The following is an 18354-nucleotide window of genomic DNA, read 5'->3' as shown; positions in this document are numbered from 1 at the left end:
GGTACATGCGAGTTCCAATAGGTCTTCTGCAGTATTTGTGATGATTGGGATACAGTTCAACAGATGACTCATATGAAAAATCTGCCACTTTTCCAAATGATCAACTAGAAGTCAAGTTATTATTGTTTGTCTTTCAACTGGAATTGATGACAAGACTTTTGTCAGGTAGTGTATATAGAATAATAACATAGTTTGTGTATATGTGACTCTTTCAGTTCTATCCTCTTTAAATGGGATACAAACAAGCTTCCATTGATTGTTTGACAATTATTTAAAAAACTATTCATAAAATTGATAACTGGATGGATTGATAGATTGAAAGGAAGGAAGGAAGGAAGGAAGGAAGGAAGGAAGGAAGGAAGGAAGGAAGGAAGGAAGGAAGGAAGGAAGGAAGGAAGGAAGGAAGGAAGGAAGGAAGGAAGGAAGGAAGGAAGGAAGGAAGGAAGGAAGGATGGATGGATGGATGGATGGATGGATGGATGGATGGATGGATGGATGGATGGATGGATGGATGGATGGATGGATGGATGGATGGATGGATGGATGGATGGATGGATGGATGGATGGATGGATGGATGGATGGATGGATGGATGGATGGATGGATAGATAGATAGATAGATAGATAGATAGATAGATAGATAGATAGATAGATAGATAGATAGATAGATAGATAGATAGATAGATAGATAGATAGATAGATAGAATCTAATTTGGTATTAGGAACATGTACTTGATAAAATGGCCAGTGCGTGTGTGTTTATGCTTACAAGACAACATAATAATCAGATGTAATCAGAGCACTATTTATCAGGCACAAAAATTAATAAGGATGTCACACAGAAAAAAAAGCATGTGAACAGATAAATGTGGCACACTAGAAAACGAGACCTTATAAATTATACTTGGTGAACCACAGTCCATTTAAGTAAGTAATTACGGCATTATTGTCTTCTTAAGGGCTACTTGATAACCAGGGTTAAAAGCGGGGGGTTGTGGGTGGGTTAACACCATCTGCTATTGCAGCACTATGGCAATATGAGTCGCAGATGTAAGATTACACCATGAAATGTTAGGGAGAAAGGGACAGGTCAGATAACACACACCACATAAACACACACACATACAGTGGCTTTATATTAAATCATCGATTTTTTTGTTCACGTTCCATCTTAATTACATAATTACACTGAAAGTCCTCCCTTAATAGTATGTCTCTTTCATAATCTGACCTCCATGAGTAATTGCTTGCAAATAGCTGATATTAGTCTGTCATTTGAAGTAATTATTGTGACATACGGTTGGAAACTATTTCTGTGCAAGCCAATCGATGCACAATCATGTAGATATGTATGTGTTTAATATGCAAATGTGCAGGAAATAACAGATTAGAAGTGTCACATTTAGTGTCAGACTCACCTGGCCAGTAGGGTCACTGCAGGAGATGGATAGAGGGGGGAGAGGGTGAAATGAAACCCCATAAAGCCTCCAAACAGAACAAAACACCAGTGCAGGACGCCAGTACAGTGGAAGAGACCGGGTTAAGATTAAAGGAAGGGATGTGGTTGTGATCAAGTGGGTGAAAGGAAAGAGAAGGCTTATAGTGGTGATAATGACACTCTTAAAAAGAGCCTACAGTGCATTACAGTGGACAATCTCTGGGCCTTCAGCCAGCGAAGACTAAGAAACAGACAGACAGACACTTGGACTTACAGTTCACGGTGATAAGAAACAAAGGTCAAAAGACCAAAGAGAGACATATCTGTCAAGATGATGCAGCAGATTCTTCAGGAAATGTATATAGAGCCTGACCTGTTGGCTGAACTTAACGAAGAGCAGAAGCAGATCCTCTTCTATAAGATTCGGCAGGAGCAGGTGCGACGCTGGAATGAGAGGGAGAGAAGAGATCCGAGTTCTGCAGGGAAAAAGAAGAGTGAGTCCTTGGTTCATTTTGTGGCTTGTGTGTGTAATGTCAATGAAACATGAGTGTTTTTAATAAACAGCGGTTGTAAGAAGATTTTGACATTTAAGGCATAATTATAGATGTCTTTGCATTGGATAACAAATTATTATACCAACTGGCATTTATTAAAGCAATACATTATGCAGAAATGTCTAACTAAAGTTATTAAAAATGCTCTGGCAATATTTAGATGTAGATGGCATATATTTGGATAACTTGCGATGGAACATATTTTGTATTATTCAATCCAAGATAAAGACGTGAATACATATTTTTTATGGGATATTATTTATTTTACTGCACTTGCTTGCGCACAAAAAAATAAAGAAATAAATTGTCCCATGTGCAGTATAAATAAAAAAAATCTCCAGTTTTCACACAATACCTGTGTAATCACTTAAAAATTAATTGAATTTACTTGATTTTAAAATAGAAATATAATTATGCAAAAGTATTGTAATGAGATATGCACAATGTTTGATTAGTTTTACAATATTAAACTGTCTGCATGAACACTGCATATGCAGGACTTTTGCTAGCTCATGTGCATAGTGGAAAGCAAACGCCAAAAAGTGCCGATATCAATAATTAAAATGTACTTATCAGACAATGCTTACCAAATGTTTATTAAAAATCCCTTAAATGTTTAGTTTACAATACCTATAGTTTTGTTTTACCAGTTGTTTTGTATTATAGAACTTAATAATTAATGTTTATGAGTTTCTTTAAACATATGCTTTTAAATTATGATTCTTGTTTTAATATGAAAACTATTCATAAATCACTTATTTATTATTTAAATAATTTAATATATTATTTAAATATTTATTTTCATAGATATTGTAATAAAGGAGTTGTCCATAAATTGTGTACCTTCATTTCAATTGTACCATAAAAGGTACAGAACAGTATCAGTAACAGGTGTTTTCTGTACCATATAAGGTACAACTTTTACAAAGGTACAAAACTGTTCCTTAAGGAACATTATTTGTACTGTACCACTGTGTAACTTTTTCTGAGAGTGTAAGGGATTTTAATTCGTATTATTATTTTACCCTTTAAAGCAGTTAATAAAATTAAACAAATAATGATAGTTTTAGGTCGCTAGTTCGAGTCCTGGCCCTGTGTTTGTATGGGTTTCCTCTGGGTGCTCCGGTTTCACCCACAGTCCAAAGAGATGCGCTTTAGGTGAACTGAGTAAACTAAATTGGCTGTAGTGTATATGTGGGTATGAGTATGTATGGATGATTCCAAGTACTAGGTTGCAGCTGGAAGGGCATCTGCTGTGTAAAACATATGCTGGATAAGTTGGTTCCCCTGATCCCCTGTTGGTTAAACCCCTGATGAATAAAGGGACTAAGCTGAAGGAAAATGAATGAATGATATAGTTTTAAAATATCCCTCAAGCTATCTTTGTTCTGAGAATCTGACAGATGCAGACCTTAAACCTGTATAGGACTGATTGTGATGCTGAACGTGGAATTACATAAGACGCCTTTTAGGAGAAACAAAAACAAAAAGGTATTTTATTATATAGGATATATATGACAGCCAAACTGAAGGTAATGGTGCAAATGAGCAGGATGTCGCAAATACAGTCCCATTGCATCAAAGAGGCATCACTGATTTGTCTATGCATTGACAGGTAAAGTTCCTTTGTTTTCAGAAGTTCTTACATTATCTTTTCCAGTTGTCATGTTCCCTTCAGTGTATAAAGAATCCCAGTAGGATAATCTCTTCCAGCTTTGTTGCGCCGTGTGTGTTATTTTGTCTTTATCTTATCTGAATACGGTCTGATGGCTCTGGAAAGTGGAGCAAATATGTTTCCCATGCTATCATTTCGCTGTTTGCTATGTGGTGTCTCTTTCCAGGCAACCGCAGAGGCATTCAGTGGCTTCTGGGCTCAGATGGAGAGGTGTGGGTTTGGGTAATGGGGGATGCCCTGGGGGACAAGCCTTTTGAAGACATTGTGGAAGAGCTGATGGAGGAGAGAGCCAGGAAACAGGCCCAGCGAGAGGCGCAGGAACTCAGGTGAGAGAACTATGGGACAGGGTCAAGGGATGGGAGCAACGGGACATTAGGGGTGGGTGAGGATTGACAGATGTGATTCAGTTAAAAATTGAGAAAGAGGAGGGTAATAATGACAGAAGTACAGGGGCATAGAAAGTGCATCACTCAACCCCTGCTGAATTTCCTGAGGCGTGTGAAGGAGGCAGAGATTGAAAAGAAGTTTCGAGATGCCATGGCGAAGGAAAAGGCTCGCTTCGTGGCAGAAAAATGGAAGGAGGAGACGGATGACAGAAAGGCAGCCAAGCAGGAAGAAGATGAAGATCGCATTAGAGAGGAACTGGAGGTGGGTTTGGCTGGAGTGCGTTTCTTTGAGTATGTGACAAAAAAACACAGAATATTTTATGAGAAGGTGGCGCAGTTCTAAACACAACATCAAATGAAATGTCGTGCCTTGTGTCTTTTCAGATTTTAAAGCCAAGAGGATTTCTAAAGGTGAACGAAGCAATTTTGTCCTCATTAAAAAGTTTTGCTCTTTTAAGCACATGAAAAGTGCCTTTGAAAAATATGTGTAATTTTTAAAGTCCGCTAGACTTAAACAGTTGAGTTTTGCCATTTTTGAAACCCTTTAGCAGATCTCTGGGTCTGGGAAGAGCACTTTTAGCTTAGCTTAGCTTAGCATAAATGTTTTAATTAGATTAGATTATTAGCATTTTGCTCAAACTTTTCAAAAAAGAGTTTACTCTTCAGTAGTTAGATTCATTCATTCATTTTCCTTCGACTTAGTCGCTTTATTAATTAGGGGTCGCCACAGCGGAATGAACCACCAACTTATCCAGCATGTTTTATGCAGCGGATGCCCTTACAGATGCAACCCAGCACTGGAAACACCTATACACTCTCGTATTCACACTCATACACCACGGCCAATTAAGTTTATTCAATTTGCCTATAGCAATTTGCCTATAGCACATGTCTTTGGACTGTCGGGGAAACCGGAGCACCCGTAGGAAATCCACAGCAACAAGGGGAGACCATGAAAATTCCACACAGAAACACCAACTGACCCACCTGGAGCTCAAACCAGTGACCTTCTTACTGTGAGGCGACAGTGCTAACTACTGAGCCACCGTGTCGCCCAGCTCTGTAGTTACATTAGCCGCATTTCCACAGTCGGGCCAGTGCAATCCAGGTCTATTATCGGGCCATGCCATGTCAATAACCCAGGAGCGCGAGCATTGAGGGCGAAATCATGTCGCGTTTCCACTGTCGGGACAAAAACTTGCAACCCAGCACGCAAACATCGCACCGGAACGTCCCTCAAGTCAAATGTCATACAACCCATCCAGTTCAGCAAAAATCAGGCAGATAAATACACCAACTCATCATCATGAAACAATTAAAATTGAGACAACCGAAATTAACACATTACACTATATGGTATACGCATAGGCCTATGTATTTTCATTCATTATATTGGTTTTTTTCACCAAATGACTGTTGGCATCGTGCATCGAGTGGTCTCGCCACTAATGGAGGGATGAACCAGCGCACCATCCATAATATAATCACAAATAATATGGCGCATGTACTTGTGTGTGCGATCCGAAACTAGTGTAATGGCAGCATTCCATCTTTACCAGACTCGGGCAAACTCCACCTCTGGTTTTACTCTGACTCGAAGCTCCAGCTGGCCCTCTTTGGTCCAAGGTATTCAGGGCCAAAAAAAGGCCGGCCGCTGGCCCTGAGAAAGTCCTGCTTTGGCCCGATCAGGCCCCGGAAGGGACTGTGGAAACGCGACTGGTGCAGGCTTGCACTGGCACGCTCACTTTAGGCGCGACAGTGGAAACATGGCTATTGAATACTAAAACCAGAGAAAGTTGAAAAGGAAAATGAAAAGTTACTAGAAACTATCCTCTCATTACAGGCGTAATGATCAAGGGATTTTGTTGCAGTACCGTGGCTGATAATAAACAGCACCTGAATATAGTCCCCCCCAGCTAGCTAGTTCTGTGTAATATCATTGCTCTTATCGTTGTTTCTTGATTAGTATGTCAAAATATGAGTATAGTTTCTAAATCCACCTAGAAAATAGAAACTTTTCATGTTCTGTCACTCTCTACAACATATGGGCCGCACGATATTAAAAAAATCTGACATTGTGGTTTATATTTCGTTTTGGTTTTTTTGCCACATTATATATTGCGATATGGAGAAAATTTCACCTGATGATAGCTCTATTTGGAAAAATGTCATTAAGGGATAATCTAGTCTTTTTCCAAGTATTCAAGAACAGAAATTGAAAAATCGAATGTAAAATGACATGGTCATCTTTGTATAAATAATTTAAAAATAGTGATATTTAATAATATATTTATTTTTTAACCTTTACTAAATAAACTAATCCTGCAATGCAACTATTGCAGATACACATATTGCAATGTTAATGCTGAAACGATATATTGTTTAGCCCTAGATGTAACTACAGAACATTCACGCTTTAAATACAAAAATTATTGAAACTCTTAGTGAAATGCTAATCGTCTAGCCCAGTTAAATGATTTATGCTAAGCTAAACTAAAAGTGTTCCCGCCCACACGTGGAGATCGGCTAAACAGATTCAAAAATGGTAAAACTCAACTCTAGAAGAATTGTAAAATGAGCCTATTTCCAAAAAAAAAAGTGCAGTGTTCATTTAAACTCTAGGCTGCTTTCAGCCAGTATAAAACATTTGCCATACTGGCCAGTTAAAAATAAACAACAACAAACAACATCCTGTTCCAAAAGAAGCATTCATGATTGGATCGGGTCACAACCAATGACACGGCACAGTCACTGAACATTCGACTCCTCCAGCTGAGGCCAGCCATTCACATGCAACCAGTGCTGGCCAACTCACCTCAGGCCATTACAGGCACAGACACCACCATCGCTACAGCAGTCCAGTCACACAGTCGCTCACAGAATGGAAAAATCTATGATAAAATCAATAATAAATGTTCTGGACCAAACTGTGAACATTAATTTTATTAAAAAATAAACATACTGTCACTTGTGATAATGCATAACTATGCTAAAAGAAAGTATTACATTTTATCTCAAATATCTCCCCCATTCATTCAATCACCATCCATTTTAAAAATTCACCTTTATAGTATCAAATTGGACTCTTTTTCCCTTTAGAATTTAAAGTTCTTTAGAGATTTTGTATCCATACAGACACGAAAGCAACACGCAACATTTCCAATGTGAATCTCCTATTTCTCTAAATTCCAAGGGTGCTCTATTGGATTGAGACCTGGTGACCATTTGAGTGTAGTGATTTCACTGTCATGTACAAGAAACCAGACTGGAATGATTTAAGCTTTGTGACATGGCTTGATATCCTGCTCAGAGTAGCCATTATAAGAGTGTGGTCATAAAGGGATGGGCCTGGTCAGTGACAACATATTCTCAGAAATAAAGGCATAAAAGCCTTCACTGGGGAATTAGATAGGCCGTTTGTAATTAAAGGATAGTTCACCCAAAAATTACCTCATCATTTACTCAACCCTGTGTGGTTTTAAACATTTATACTTCTTTCTTCTGTTAAACACAAAAGAAGATATTTTGAATAATGCTGGTTGTTGGAAGTCATCAACTTCTGTAAAAAAAAAATCGGCAGCTGGGGTGCCGGAAATAAACCGTAAAATAACGGCGGTTAAATTACAAAGATTTACTGTAAAATAACGAACATTAAATTACAGAAATTTACCAGAAATTTAAATTTAAGACAATTTCTGTAATTTAATGTTCGTTATTTTACAGTAAATTTCTGTAATTTAACGGCCATTATTTTACGTTATTTACATGTAGGGAAAAAATACTATAGAAGTTAATGGTCTCAGCAACATGCATTTTTCAACATATCTTCTTTTGTGTTCAACAGAAGAAATAAACTCGAATAGGTTTTGAACTAGTGAAGGGTGAATAATTCATGACAGAATTAAATTTTTGGAAGAACTATCCCTTTAACAAGCTTTTTTTTGATGTTTTGATGTACATGGTGTAGAATATACTCACCGGCCACTTTATTAGGTACACCTAATACCTCCAGAACTTCCTTAATTCTTCATGGCATAGATTCAACAAGGTACTGGAAATATCCCTCAGAGATTTTGGTCCATATTGACATGATAGCATCATGCTGTTGCTGCAGATTTGTCAGCTGCACATCCATGATGCGAATCTCCCATTCCACCACATCCCAAAGGTGCTCTATTGGATTGAGGATCTGGTGACTGTGGAGGCCAGTTGAGTACAGTGAACTCATTGTCATGTTCAAGAAACCAGTCTGAGATGATTTGTGCTTTGTGACATGGTGTGTTATCCTGCTGGAAGTAGCCATCAGAAGATGGGTACACTGTGGTCAAAAAGGGATGGACATGGTCAGAAACAATACTCAGGTAAGATGTGGCGTTGACACGTTGCTAAATTGGTACTAATATGCCCAAAGTGTGCCAAGAAAATATCCCCCACACCATTACACCACTACCAGCAGCCTGAACCGAATTGCAGCCTCAGTTTCTCGTTCTTAGCTAACAGGAGTGACACCCTGTGTGGTCTTCTGCCGCTGTAGCCCATCTGCATCAAAGTTGGACATGTTGTGCGTTCAGAGATGCTTTTTGAGTGGTTATTTGAGTTACTGTTGTCTTTCTATAAGCTCAAACCAGTCTGGCCATTCTCCTCTGACCTCTGGCATCAACAAGGCATTTGCGCCCACAGAACTGCAGCTCACTGGATATTTTCTCTTTTTTAGACCATTCTCTGTAAACCCTAGAGATGGTTGTGCATGAAAATCTCAGTAGATCAGCAGTTTCTGAAATACTCAGACCAGCCGGTCTGGCGCAAACAACCATGTCACATTCAAAGTCACTTAAATCACCTTTCTTCCCCATTCTGATGCTCAGTTGACTAGAAATTTACGTTACGAACAGTTGGACAGGTGTACCTAATAAAGTGGCCAGTGAGTGTATATGTATCCATATTATTGGATTTCGACCCAGAAATAAAGGGGTAGACTAACATGTCCAACGCATACATAAATGAAGAATTGCTAATTTGTCTTTTCATGGGTCATGTCTCATCTAACTATCAATATAATAAATGTATACCCCCCTAAAAGCAGCATGGCATTTGTGATCCCAAGTTGTGACAAAAGATCTAATAGTTAAGGGTGTTTACTTTTATTCTTCAACCAGCCTCTTAATTAGGGTCTCATAATAGAGATTGGGGTTAATTAGACTTAATTACTATGTGTTCCATGTTCTGAAAATGAATTATTTAAAAGTTGGCAACCTCTCAGAATGTAGATAGTGATCTCCGAGACACAAGGCCAGCATTTGTACGCCTGATCTATAATAGAGTTGAAGGCGCTGATGTTTGGGTTAATGACATTGTCCCGCGAATTAATCATTTATATTCCCAGCTTAATGACACCGAAAATGAGAAAACTAAAGCATGCTGGGGCCAAACTTTTGTGCCTTTGTGTTAGCTAGGGCTGATTCCTTCTCCCTTTTTGTTACAGAAATGTGAGGAGGAAGAGAGACAGAGAGGCGAGGAAGAAATCCGTCAAACCGAGGAAAGGAGAGCAAAGGAGCTGTACATCTCTCTGAAGCAGGAGGAAAAGAGGAACGAAAGAGATGACAAAGAATGGCAGGAACAATGTGAGAGAACAAACGGAATGGGAAAGAAAATGGGTAGTTCGCCTGCTCTAATATAAAGTAGCTTATTTCTATTTAAATTCCTCCCTGCTTCCCACAGTGCGGCGCTCCAAGGCGGCAGATGAGGAGATGAAATACAAAGCACGAAGGGCTAGAGATGAATACAAGCGGCAGTCTCTGTGGGCCGCCGAGAAGGGTCTAGTGGCTGGACTCAGTGGTCTGTTCCATAAGACACACCTGAACGGATTGGGTCACAACCGACGACACGGCACAGCCGCTGAACATTCGACTCCTCCAGCTGAGGCCAGTCATTCGCATGCAACCAGTGCTGGCCAACTCACCTCAGGCCATTACAGGCACAGACAACACCATCGCTACAGCAGTCCAGTCACACAGTCGCTCACAGAATGGTAAAATCAATGCTGAGATCAATAATAAATGTTCTGGACAATACCTCTCACATACTCTGGCCTGTAATGCCACAATAAAGCGAAACAAACAGGCATTTGATTGTCTTCATTGCTTTTCAGTCCTGTCTGGATTCGTCCGACCAGACCAAACTCACGTGAATCCATCATCCGCTGGTTTAAGGAAGAGCAGAGGCCGAGACGAGCAGGTTATGAACGAAACAGCAACACCATCGCACCCTGGTTTCACGGTAAAGAAATATTAAGGCCTATTCACAGCTCTTGGCACTATGCAGCACTGTGACCTTTATACAGTAAGGTAGATCCAATGGAAGGGCAATTTCAGGAGTTTGTAAATGCATACAATTGAACAACAAGTATGAAGTATGAACAACTTGTTATGAATGGTTTAAAAATATGACAGTTTGAAATAAAGTTCACATTTTCTATAAATGCAGCAGATTTGACATCAAAAACCCAAAAAAATATTCTAAGGTAAGTTTTGACATTGCTGGTCAGGACCACCTTAGAACCAACAAATGAACAGCAAAGAAAGAGCAAAACTAGCACATCACCAGCATAAACCAGCTCATGACCAGTAAGAACCAGCACATGACCAACAAAGAACCAGCATATCCAGCAAAAAGCCCTAGCATAACCCCCCCCTGGAGGCACAGGTCATCAACATGACGTCATCTTGGCATTGTACGCCAACGTAACCCAACATTGTGGGGGCGTTGAATTGTCTTTGGAAATGAAAATCGTGTTGACGTCAATGTCCAACGTTCAACCTAAAATGAACCAAATATCAACGTCTAAACATGTTACACCTTGATGTTGTGTGGACGTTACCACTATGACATCTATCAGACATTGGATTTTGGTCACTTTCCAACACAACCTAAAATTAACCAAATATCAACATCGTTATTGGATGTCAAAAAAACGTTGTCCTTAGATGCTGGTTAGACATTGACGTCATGACCTAAATCCAACCTAATATTACCATATGTTGTGTGCCTGTTGGGACATGAGCAGCACATCACCAGCAAAAATCAGCTCATGACCAGTAAGAACCAGCACATGACCAGCAAAGAACAAGGTTAAAGCAGTAAATGTATAGCAAGGAAGTAGGTTAAACCAACACTAGCATAAACCACCAAATGCCCAGCAAATAACCAGCATGAACCCTCACACAACCAGCAAAAAAACAACACATGACCAGCAAAGAACCAGCATAAACCATCATATGGCCAGCAAAGAACCATCAAGAACCAGCAAATGACCAGCAAAAAACCATCTTAAACCAGCAGCCATGTGTCAAAACCCACCTAACCAGGAAATGCAGGGCTTTCTCCAGAGTTTTTAAATAATGTTTTTAATAATGAGCAAAATTAGGTCACAATATTCCACAATATTATCATTTTACTGTATTTTTGTATTGGTGAGAATAGGAGTTCTTTCACAATCATTCAAAAAAGCCCTTCCAACCCCATACTTACGAAAGATCTGAAAGAACCAAAATATGTATAAATAATTACAAGCGGAGATTGTTTTAAAGACAAGCTCAAACGTTTTAAAGACAGACACATCATGAACACTGTCCTTTTACACCACTGACTGCACTCCGAAAGGTCACTTGCAAATGGGGTCAGCTGAAGTTAGAGTTGAAATAGTTTGAACTTTATGTGGCGCATCACAACGCTTGACCTGGTGCTAACGTAACGCTGATGCTGCACTCCACAGACTTTAATGCTCCGGGGCGTCGTTGACAAGAGTCACGTAAAACAGCCTCTGGTGTACTTTTCAGAAATGGACTCTGAAGTCCCAGTCTTCTTGGAACGCGCAGTAGTTTAGTGGTTGCAACGATAGAAAAACATTGATTAGTTCAAGAAAATAATAATGAAAGAGACAGAGAGAAGAGGAAAGCAGCAGACAGGAAGACTCAATAATTTGCAGCTTGTTGGAGGCACAGTGTGTGGCCTCTGATTGGTCAATGATAAGATTAACGACCATCTGAGTGATGCCATTCGATCAGGAAACACAAGAATGTCACTCTTGAGATCAGAGCACAACACCTGCACTTCCAGCTGCTCTCTCACTCAATCTCTCTCCATATCTGCCTCCTCCTGTCTGTCACTCCGCCTCACGTTGTCTCCGGCTCTCCATCTGTCTATCTCACTGTCACCCATCTCCTTCCTCTGCAGGAATAATATCCCGGCAGGAATCAGAGGCTTTGCTGACAAATGCGGCAGAAGGCTCTTTCTTGGTCAGAGTGAGTGAGCGAATCTGGGGTTACACGCTGTCCTACCGCAACCCCTCGGGCTTTAAGCACTTCCTCATTGACGCCTCGGGTGATCATTACAACTTCCTAGGTGTTGACCAAAACCGCCACGCCACCTTAACTGACCTCATCAACTTCCATAAGGTAAACTTTCCTATTGGGCACCTTGAGGTCAAAATGACATCAAGCATGATGACAGCACAAAACACATCAAAATGCAAATCAACTTGATCTCAAAACATTGAATTCCATTTGACATCTAAACATTGATGCTCTTTTGACCACCAAAATAACGACACAAAAGTATTATGATATCTGAAAGCTTCAATTCCAAATTGCAAATTGACACTAGATTTTGTTTCCCTGCAATGCATGTAAACTACCTTGAGGTCAAATTGACATCTAACATTGGCATCAAAACCATATCAAAAATCAATTACACAGATGTCCCGTAATCGATTTTTGATGCGTTTTTTAACACCAAATTTGGTGGCAAGCGGGACTGACACAGTGCAAACAGTGTCTGCTTGTCTCCAGCAAAAAACACTTTGCGTGATGTTCTGGATGTTTTTAATGAGGGAGGGTTTGCGGCAGATAGACGCAAGTGGCTCTCTGTATTTTGGTTTTGGTATCATTTTGGTAACAAAACCAAAAGATTCATTTAAAGCTGAATGACCATGATATGCGGACGCCTCTAATTTAGCGCTTTGCTTTAGTGGCTGTCACCTCAGAACAATAGCTGTACACAGAGCTGTTGCTGTTCAGAAGGAAAAAAGACAGAGTGAAAACAAACCAGCCGTGAAGGTGGCAAGGGGCGACGATCAAACTTGGGTTCGGTCCAAGCAATTGAACCAAGTGTGAAAGCACCCTTTTTACATTTACAGTATATTCAATATTCCGCTGCAAGTGAATCACATTATACAGTGCTCAGCATATATATATATATATATATATATATATATATGTACACCCCTCACAAATCTATCTTTTAAATTGATATTTTTAATAGGAAGCTATACAATATTATATTTGTGCATATACATTAGATTAGTCAGTACTGAAGCCAAATCTGGAGCTTATCTAACAAATTAACTTACGATAACAGCTCAAAATCTAGTACACCTGAATATATATGTTATAGAAAAATATTAAATACACATTTAAAAAAGAGGAAAAATCAAGAGAAGCAAAAAAATAAAAATAAAAAATTTTGTTACATTTAGTAGGTTGAAATTTATTTTGCAATATTTTGATTGAATTTAATTTTATTATCTTTCAATGTCTAAATATGTTTGGTGACTAAATTATTTTCTTAATAAATATATCTGTTTTATAAATCTGTGGCCGAGAAAGCTTAACACGCTGCAATTTAAGAAAGCACATGCAATTACAAAAAACACCAGCAAATAAAGAAACAATCTTCATCCATTTGACAGCACACGTGTTGCAAATTGTTCACAACACAAACAATTGAAGAAACGCGCAGCAAATTGGTCACAACACTAGCAAATATCCACGTAACACAACAGAAATGTTTCTAGGGGACCCAAAACCACGACGGATCCTACTGAGATATGGATGTGTTATTATGCCGTGACTGTTGCTCAGTGCAGTGATTGGTGGTCTTTGAAACGTGAGTTGTTTTCCGCTTATTTTAATATCTTGATTACACGACATAACAACACATATTTCAGCAGGGTCCGTCATGTTTTTGAGTCCTCTAGAAACATTTCTGTTGTGTTATGTGTATATTAAGTGTTGTGACCAATTTGCTGCACGTTTCTTTACTTGTTTGTGTTGTGATCAATTTGCAACATGTGTGCTGTCAAGTTGATGAAGATCGTTTCTTTATTTGCTGGTGTTTTTTGTAATTGCATGTGCTTTTTTAAACTGCAGCACGTTAAGCTTTCTCAGCCACCTTAGATGTGTAAATGCCCCAAAATACATTGCCTATATTCATAGAGAAACGGATAAAAATATTCATTTTCAAAATGTGGTGTAGTCAGTTATGCTAAGCACTGTACGTATTCAAAAAGTCACATTTTTGTAGTTTATGCAGAGATGCTATGTATCGTTTTTCAAAAACTAACACCTGAATTTTCAGGCCCCCGAAAATGTTTTATCATGTAAATGAATGATCAAAACGCATATAGCGTTTCTTTTTTTGTTTCATTGTGAAAACGTCTTCCAACTGAAGAATGATAAAGGATAAGCTTTTTTTAAATTGCCAATCTACTCAATAAAACATTTTGGCTGAGCTTGACACTAGAAAAGAAATGCTTCTTCAGCACCTGAACAATTTATTATAAAGGATTGCTGAAGAATCCTGCAATACTGAACACTAAAAAAAGGGGTCTTTTTCTCTAAACTTCTTCTATAAAGCCAATAGCAGGCCTACTGTTGTAGCAGGACAGAAAAACATGCTCACGGGGCGACTGCAGGCCCCATGGGGCATGAGGAACACAGACGTGGCGAACACACCTGTCCTTCCATCTGTGCAGCTGATGCAGAGAATTGATGGTGTTGCTAATGCATGGCTGTCCCAGAACTGATGTTGATTTTGTTGGCTGATGGTCTCCTTATCCACCAGGAGGAAGTGATCACCACGTCTGGAGGAGAACTACTCCAGGACCCCTGCAGGCCCAGAAGCTCCGCAGCAGACCACGGAGAACTGTTTCTGTGATGTTTTCCATTGATGTGAATCTCAGAAGGCATCAAAGCTCAGTTTGTAGGCCGTATCGCTGGAGTCCACATCCTTTCAGTGCCGCTGCACAGCTTTTACTTGTGGTCAGCCAAGCTGCTTCTGTCAAATGTAAATAAACACTTTTTACATGTGTTACTTGTATTGAGTGTGGGTCGCAATAGATTCCACTGTGAATGTGCGCAAAAGCATTTGATGTCGCACTAAATAAATTTAAAATGTACTAACAATTTTGACAGCTTTTCCAATGTCAGTATTAAGCAACTGAGCATCTCACTTTCTATATCCAAAGCTGATTGAGTTTTTGACATGTTAGCTGGTAAACTGGTTTTTAGACTGCTTATCCAGCAGTGCTTGGTCAGAAATTTCATCAGAATTGTTCACGTTTTGGAGCCTGAATCTCACTGGCCTTTTCTCAGTGAGCCCAACTGAAGCTTTCCTCAGAATTGGGGTATAAATGAAAATATAACACCATCACAAGCTGTTAAATTCACTATAATCTGTGCTAAACACAAACATTGCACATCCCGGTGTTTCTCCAGGCAGTTTGGTACTACTTTTTTTTTTTTGCTTTTCACAGTACCTGGAGTGATTCTAGCACTGGCAGCGTGTATAAACCTGTTCTTTTTAGAGATAAGTTGAAAGTGAAATACTTGATTCACTTGCATGCTTAAAACCTTTCTCAAGCACAGTTTTCCATATTTAATCATACAGAGAAATATAGTAAAAAGTTAATTACTACAATATTCAATATAAATTGCCATAGACAGGGCTGGCATTTCTTCAGCTCAGCTCTATATTAAATTAAGTTTTTATAAACAGTGTTAAACCAATTTTTCTGGCTTAACCACCAATTGAGTGGAATGGTACTAGATCAGACAAAAAACAGAAATCCACAATCAAACCATGTCTGTAGGGCACTCAATTAGAACCTTCGTTCCACTAAATAGCATCAGAAGAAGGCACATTTTGTCTGCTGATTCCCTCCCTTGTTCAAAGTTTCAAGGCGGTATTGAAACAGCATCAGCCAGCTAACTAATAGGGGCATTATTTGTACCAAATAGTAATAGAAGTTCAGTAATAGAAACTATCACCAGGCTGGCCCCCAAGCACTAATAATCTCTTCCATATTCTAGGTTGTATTCGCTCTGTCTAAAAGAACTCAGTAGTCATGTAAAAAGCTACATTTGTTTTCATTGTGTGTCATGGGTTTCATGAAAATGGAGATGGATACAGACAACTTTTTGAGCAATGTTTCTGGGTAACTGAGAAATTGCTATCTCATGGCAATTCGTAACTTTTGATTTTGTGACGATCTCATTTTGTACAATTTAGTATTATTTGTTTATCCCCCAATGACGGTTGGGTTTAGGGGTGAGGTTCAGTGCCAAGCCTCCTTTTTAAATAATACATTTTCATATGAATTCATATGAATTAGCCACTAAACTGACAACACGTAAAATACTTATGTTTCCTCGTGAGATCAGGCTGAATTATGCCATAAATAGGCAACCAGGTGAGACACAGGGTAACTGATCAGGGCAATGGGTTACAGATACAATAGTGTTGCCCAATCTTAATAGAAAAGTAGCCAAGCAACATCGCTCTGCAAAATTGCCCGGCAAAATTGCTCAAAAAGTTACCCTGTCTATCATCAGCATAAAAGTTGGGCACTATTCTGAAGTAGGAGTTAAAGGTGCTGCATGTATGTTTTTGACTCTTCTAAAGCAGAAAAATACCATATCATGTTTGCAGATTCAAGAAACATGCTACGTAAACATAGTTGTTTATCTGAAAAACAATGCTGAAGTCAGATATTCTGCTTTGAAAATGTGCGTTACGTGTCATAACAGGTGTTTTTGTTTGGTTCTTTTAACCCACCCAATGCCAGTTTAGCTAATTATATTTCAGCAAATAGTATAAATATTATGAATGTAAACATTGTAACCGCGTGTCCTAACAACATGCTACGTGACAAAATTTGTAGTGATAAGCAGTTTGGCCATTTTACACCAAACGAAACACGACAGAAATTTAAATACAGCCATTCAGAAGCACAGAATAGTGCACTTACTGCACTCCAACTAAATGGTAATGTTTATTATCTAATTAATACATAATAAACCTCTTTAGCATTAAATGTACATGCTGAATCACTGATAAGTCTTGGCTTTCACTGTTCAGTCACAGTTCTAAAGTTCAATTCCAAACGGTTTAGTTTATTTTCAAGATCTGAGGGGAACTATCTGCTGCTGTATTCAGTAGTATGGCAATAAATGTCATGTAAAATGGCATTAAAACTCACATTATTAGCAATAAACACTGAATAAAGCACATAAGGTGTACTTGAGGTAAAAGATTGTCAGTTTATCCTGGTGTCCAGCTGCAAGAAATAGAAGCTGTTTCTAAAATATAGCCTAAATTTCAGGTGTTACAACAAAAGCTCTGTTAATATGAAAAATATTCCTTCTATCATGTGTCCTTGCTTTCATTTAGAATACAGTTTAAATCAACATTCAATCTGCACTTGCGTGTGTTTTAAACCAGACCTAGCTCAAACTCACATACTGCAACTTGAATATAGTTCCCCAAAAGTCTTTCCAATAGCCAATATTGTTTTGAGTAGTTTTTGTCTTATTTCTAGTATAAATATCTAAATATTCTTAAATCAAGAAGCATAGTCAACGTGTTTATATATATTGTTTTTGTCAACATTAATGAGTTTTTACTTAAAATGAACAAGATAATGTGCAAAAAGAGCACAGAAATCAGCTCAAACTTGAAACTGTCAATATGTCAGCGTTAACAGGTTGGTTCTGGTCCTAGTGTGCTGTGTTCAAGTGATCATGTGGAATCTGGATTTACAAGACTCAGATTAGTCAAAAGCAACAATAATGTGCCATATAAAAAAAAACCTCTATGCATATTCGCAGTGTAATGTGACCATCTCACCCCTGTAATGTTTCAAGCGCTAGCCTTTCTGCCAATTTTCCAGCCTACACAAGTGTCCCTCTATGATTCTGCTTGTCTCATGTCCCTGAGCTCCAGCAGTTCCCTCTCTGACTTCCTGCGCACTCCCACAGAGGCCAAAGGGGGATCAGGTTTCAGTGAAGTGCATGGCTGACCTTGCTAATCTGCACATTGTTCAAGGGGAAGGAGCTATTTCAGCTTGCAGCAGCGACAAAGACCTGACAAACACTGGGTACAGTTGAGTAGAGGTGCAGGGTGGCAGACAGAGAAACTGTGATGAAAGAGGATGGGGGAAAAAAAAAACTAATGCAAGGTTTCAGTT

General features: G+C 38.9%; 1 protein-coding gene across 1 annotated transcript; it reads left to right on the top strand.

Moving 5' to 3' along the window:
• The first annotated feature begins 3813 nt into the window (after window positions 1–3813).
• On the top strand, window positions 3814–15153 carry sh2d4bb (SH2 domain containing 4Bb). The gene is made up of 7 exons (XM_056469915.1): window positions 3814–3992; window positions 4161–4314; window positions 9535–9673; window positions 9771–10080; window positions 10201–10328; window positions 12285–12505; window positions 14952–15153. Exons 1-7 carry the CDS (start codon window positions 3814–3816, stop codon window positions 15042–15044), a joined length of 1224 nt encoding a protein of 407 aa, XP_056325890.1. The 3' UTR covers window positions 15045–15153.
• Window positions 15154–18354: the final 3201 nt, after the last annotated feature.

This window comes from Danio aesculapii, chromosome 12 (genome assembly GCF_903798145.1).
Source record: "Danio aesculapii chromosome 12, fDanAes4.1, whole genome shotgun sequence".
Classification (NCBI taxonomy): domain Eukaryota; kingdom Metazoa; phylum Chordata; class Actinopteri; order Cypriniformes; family Danionidae; genus Danio; species Danio aesculapii.
The sequence above is the reverse complement of the archived record's forward strand: the minus strand, read 5'-3'. Positions and strand labels throughout refer to the sequence as shown.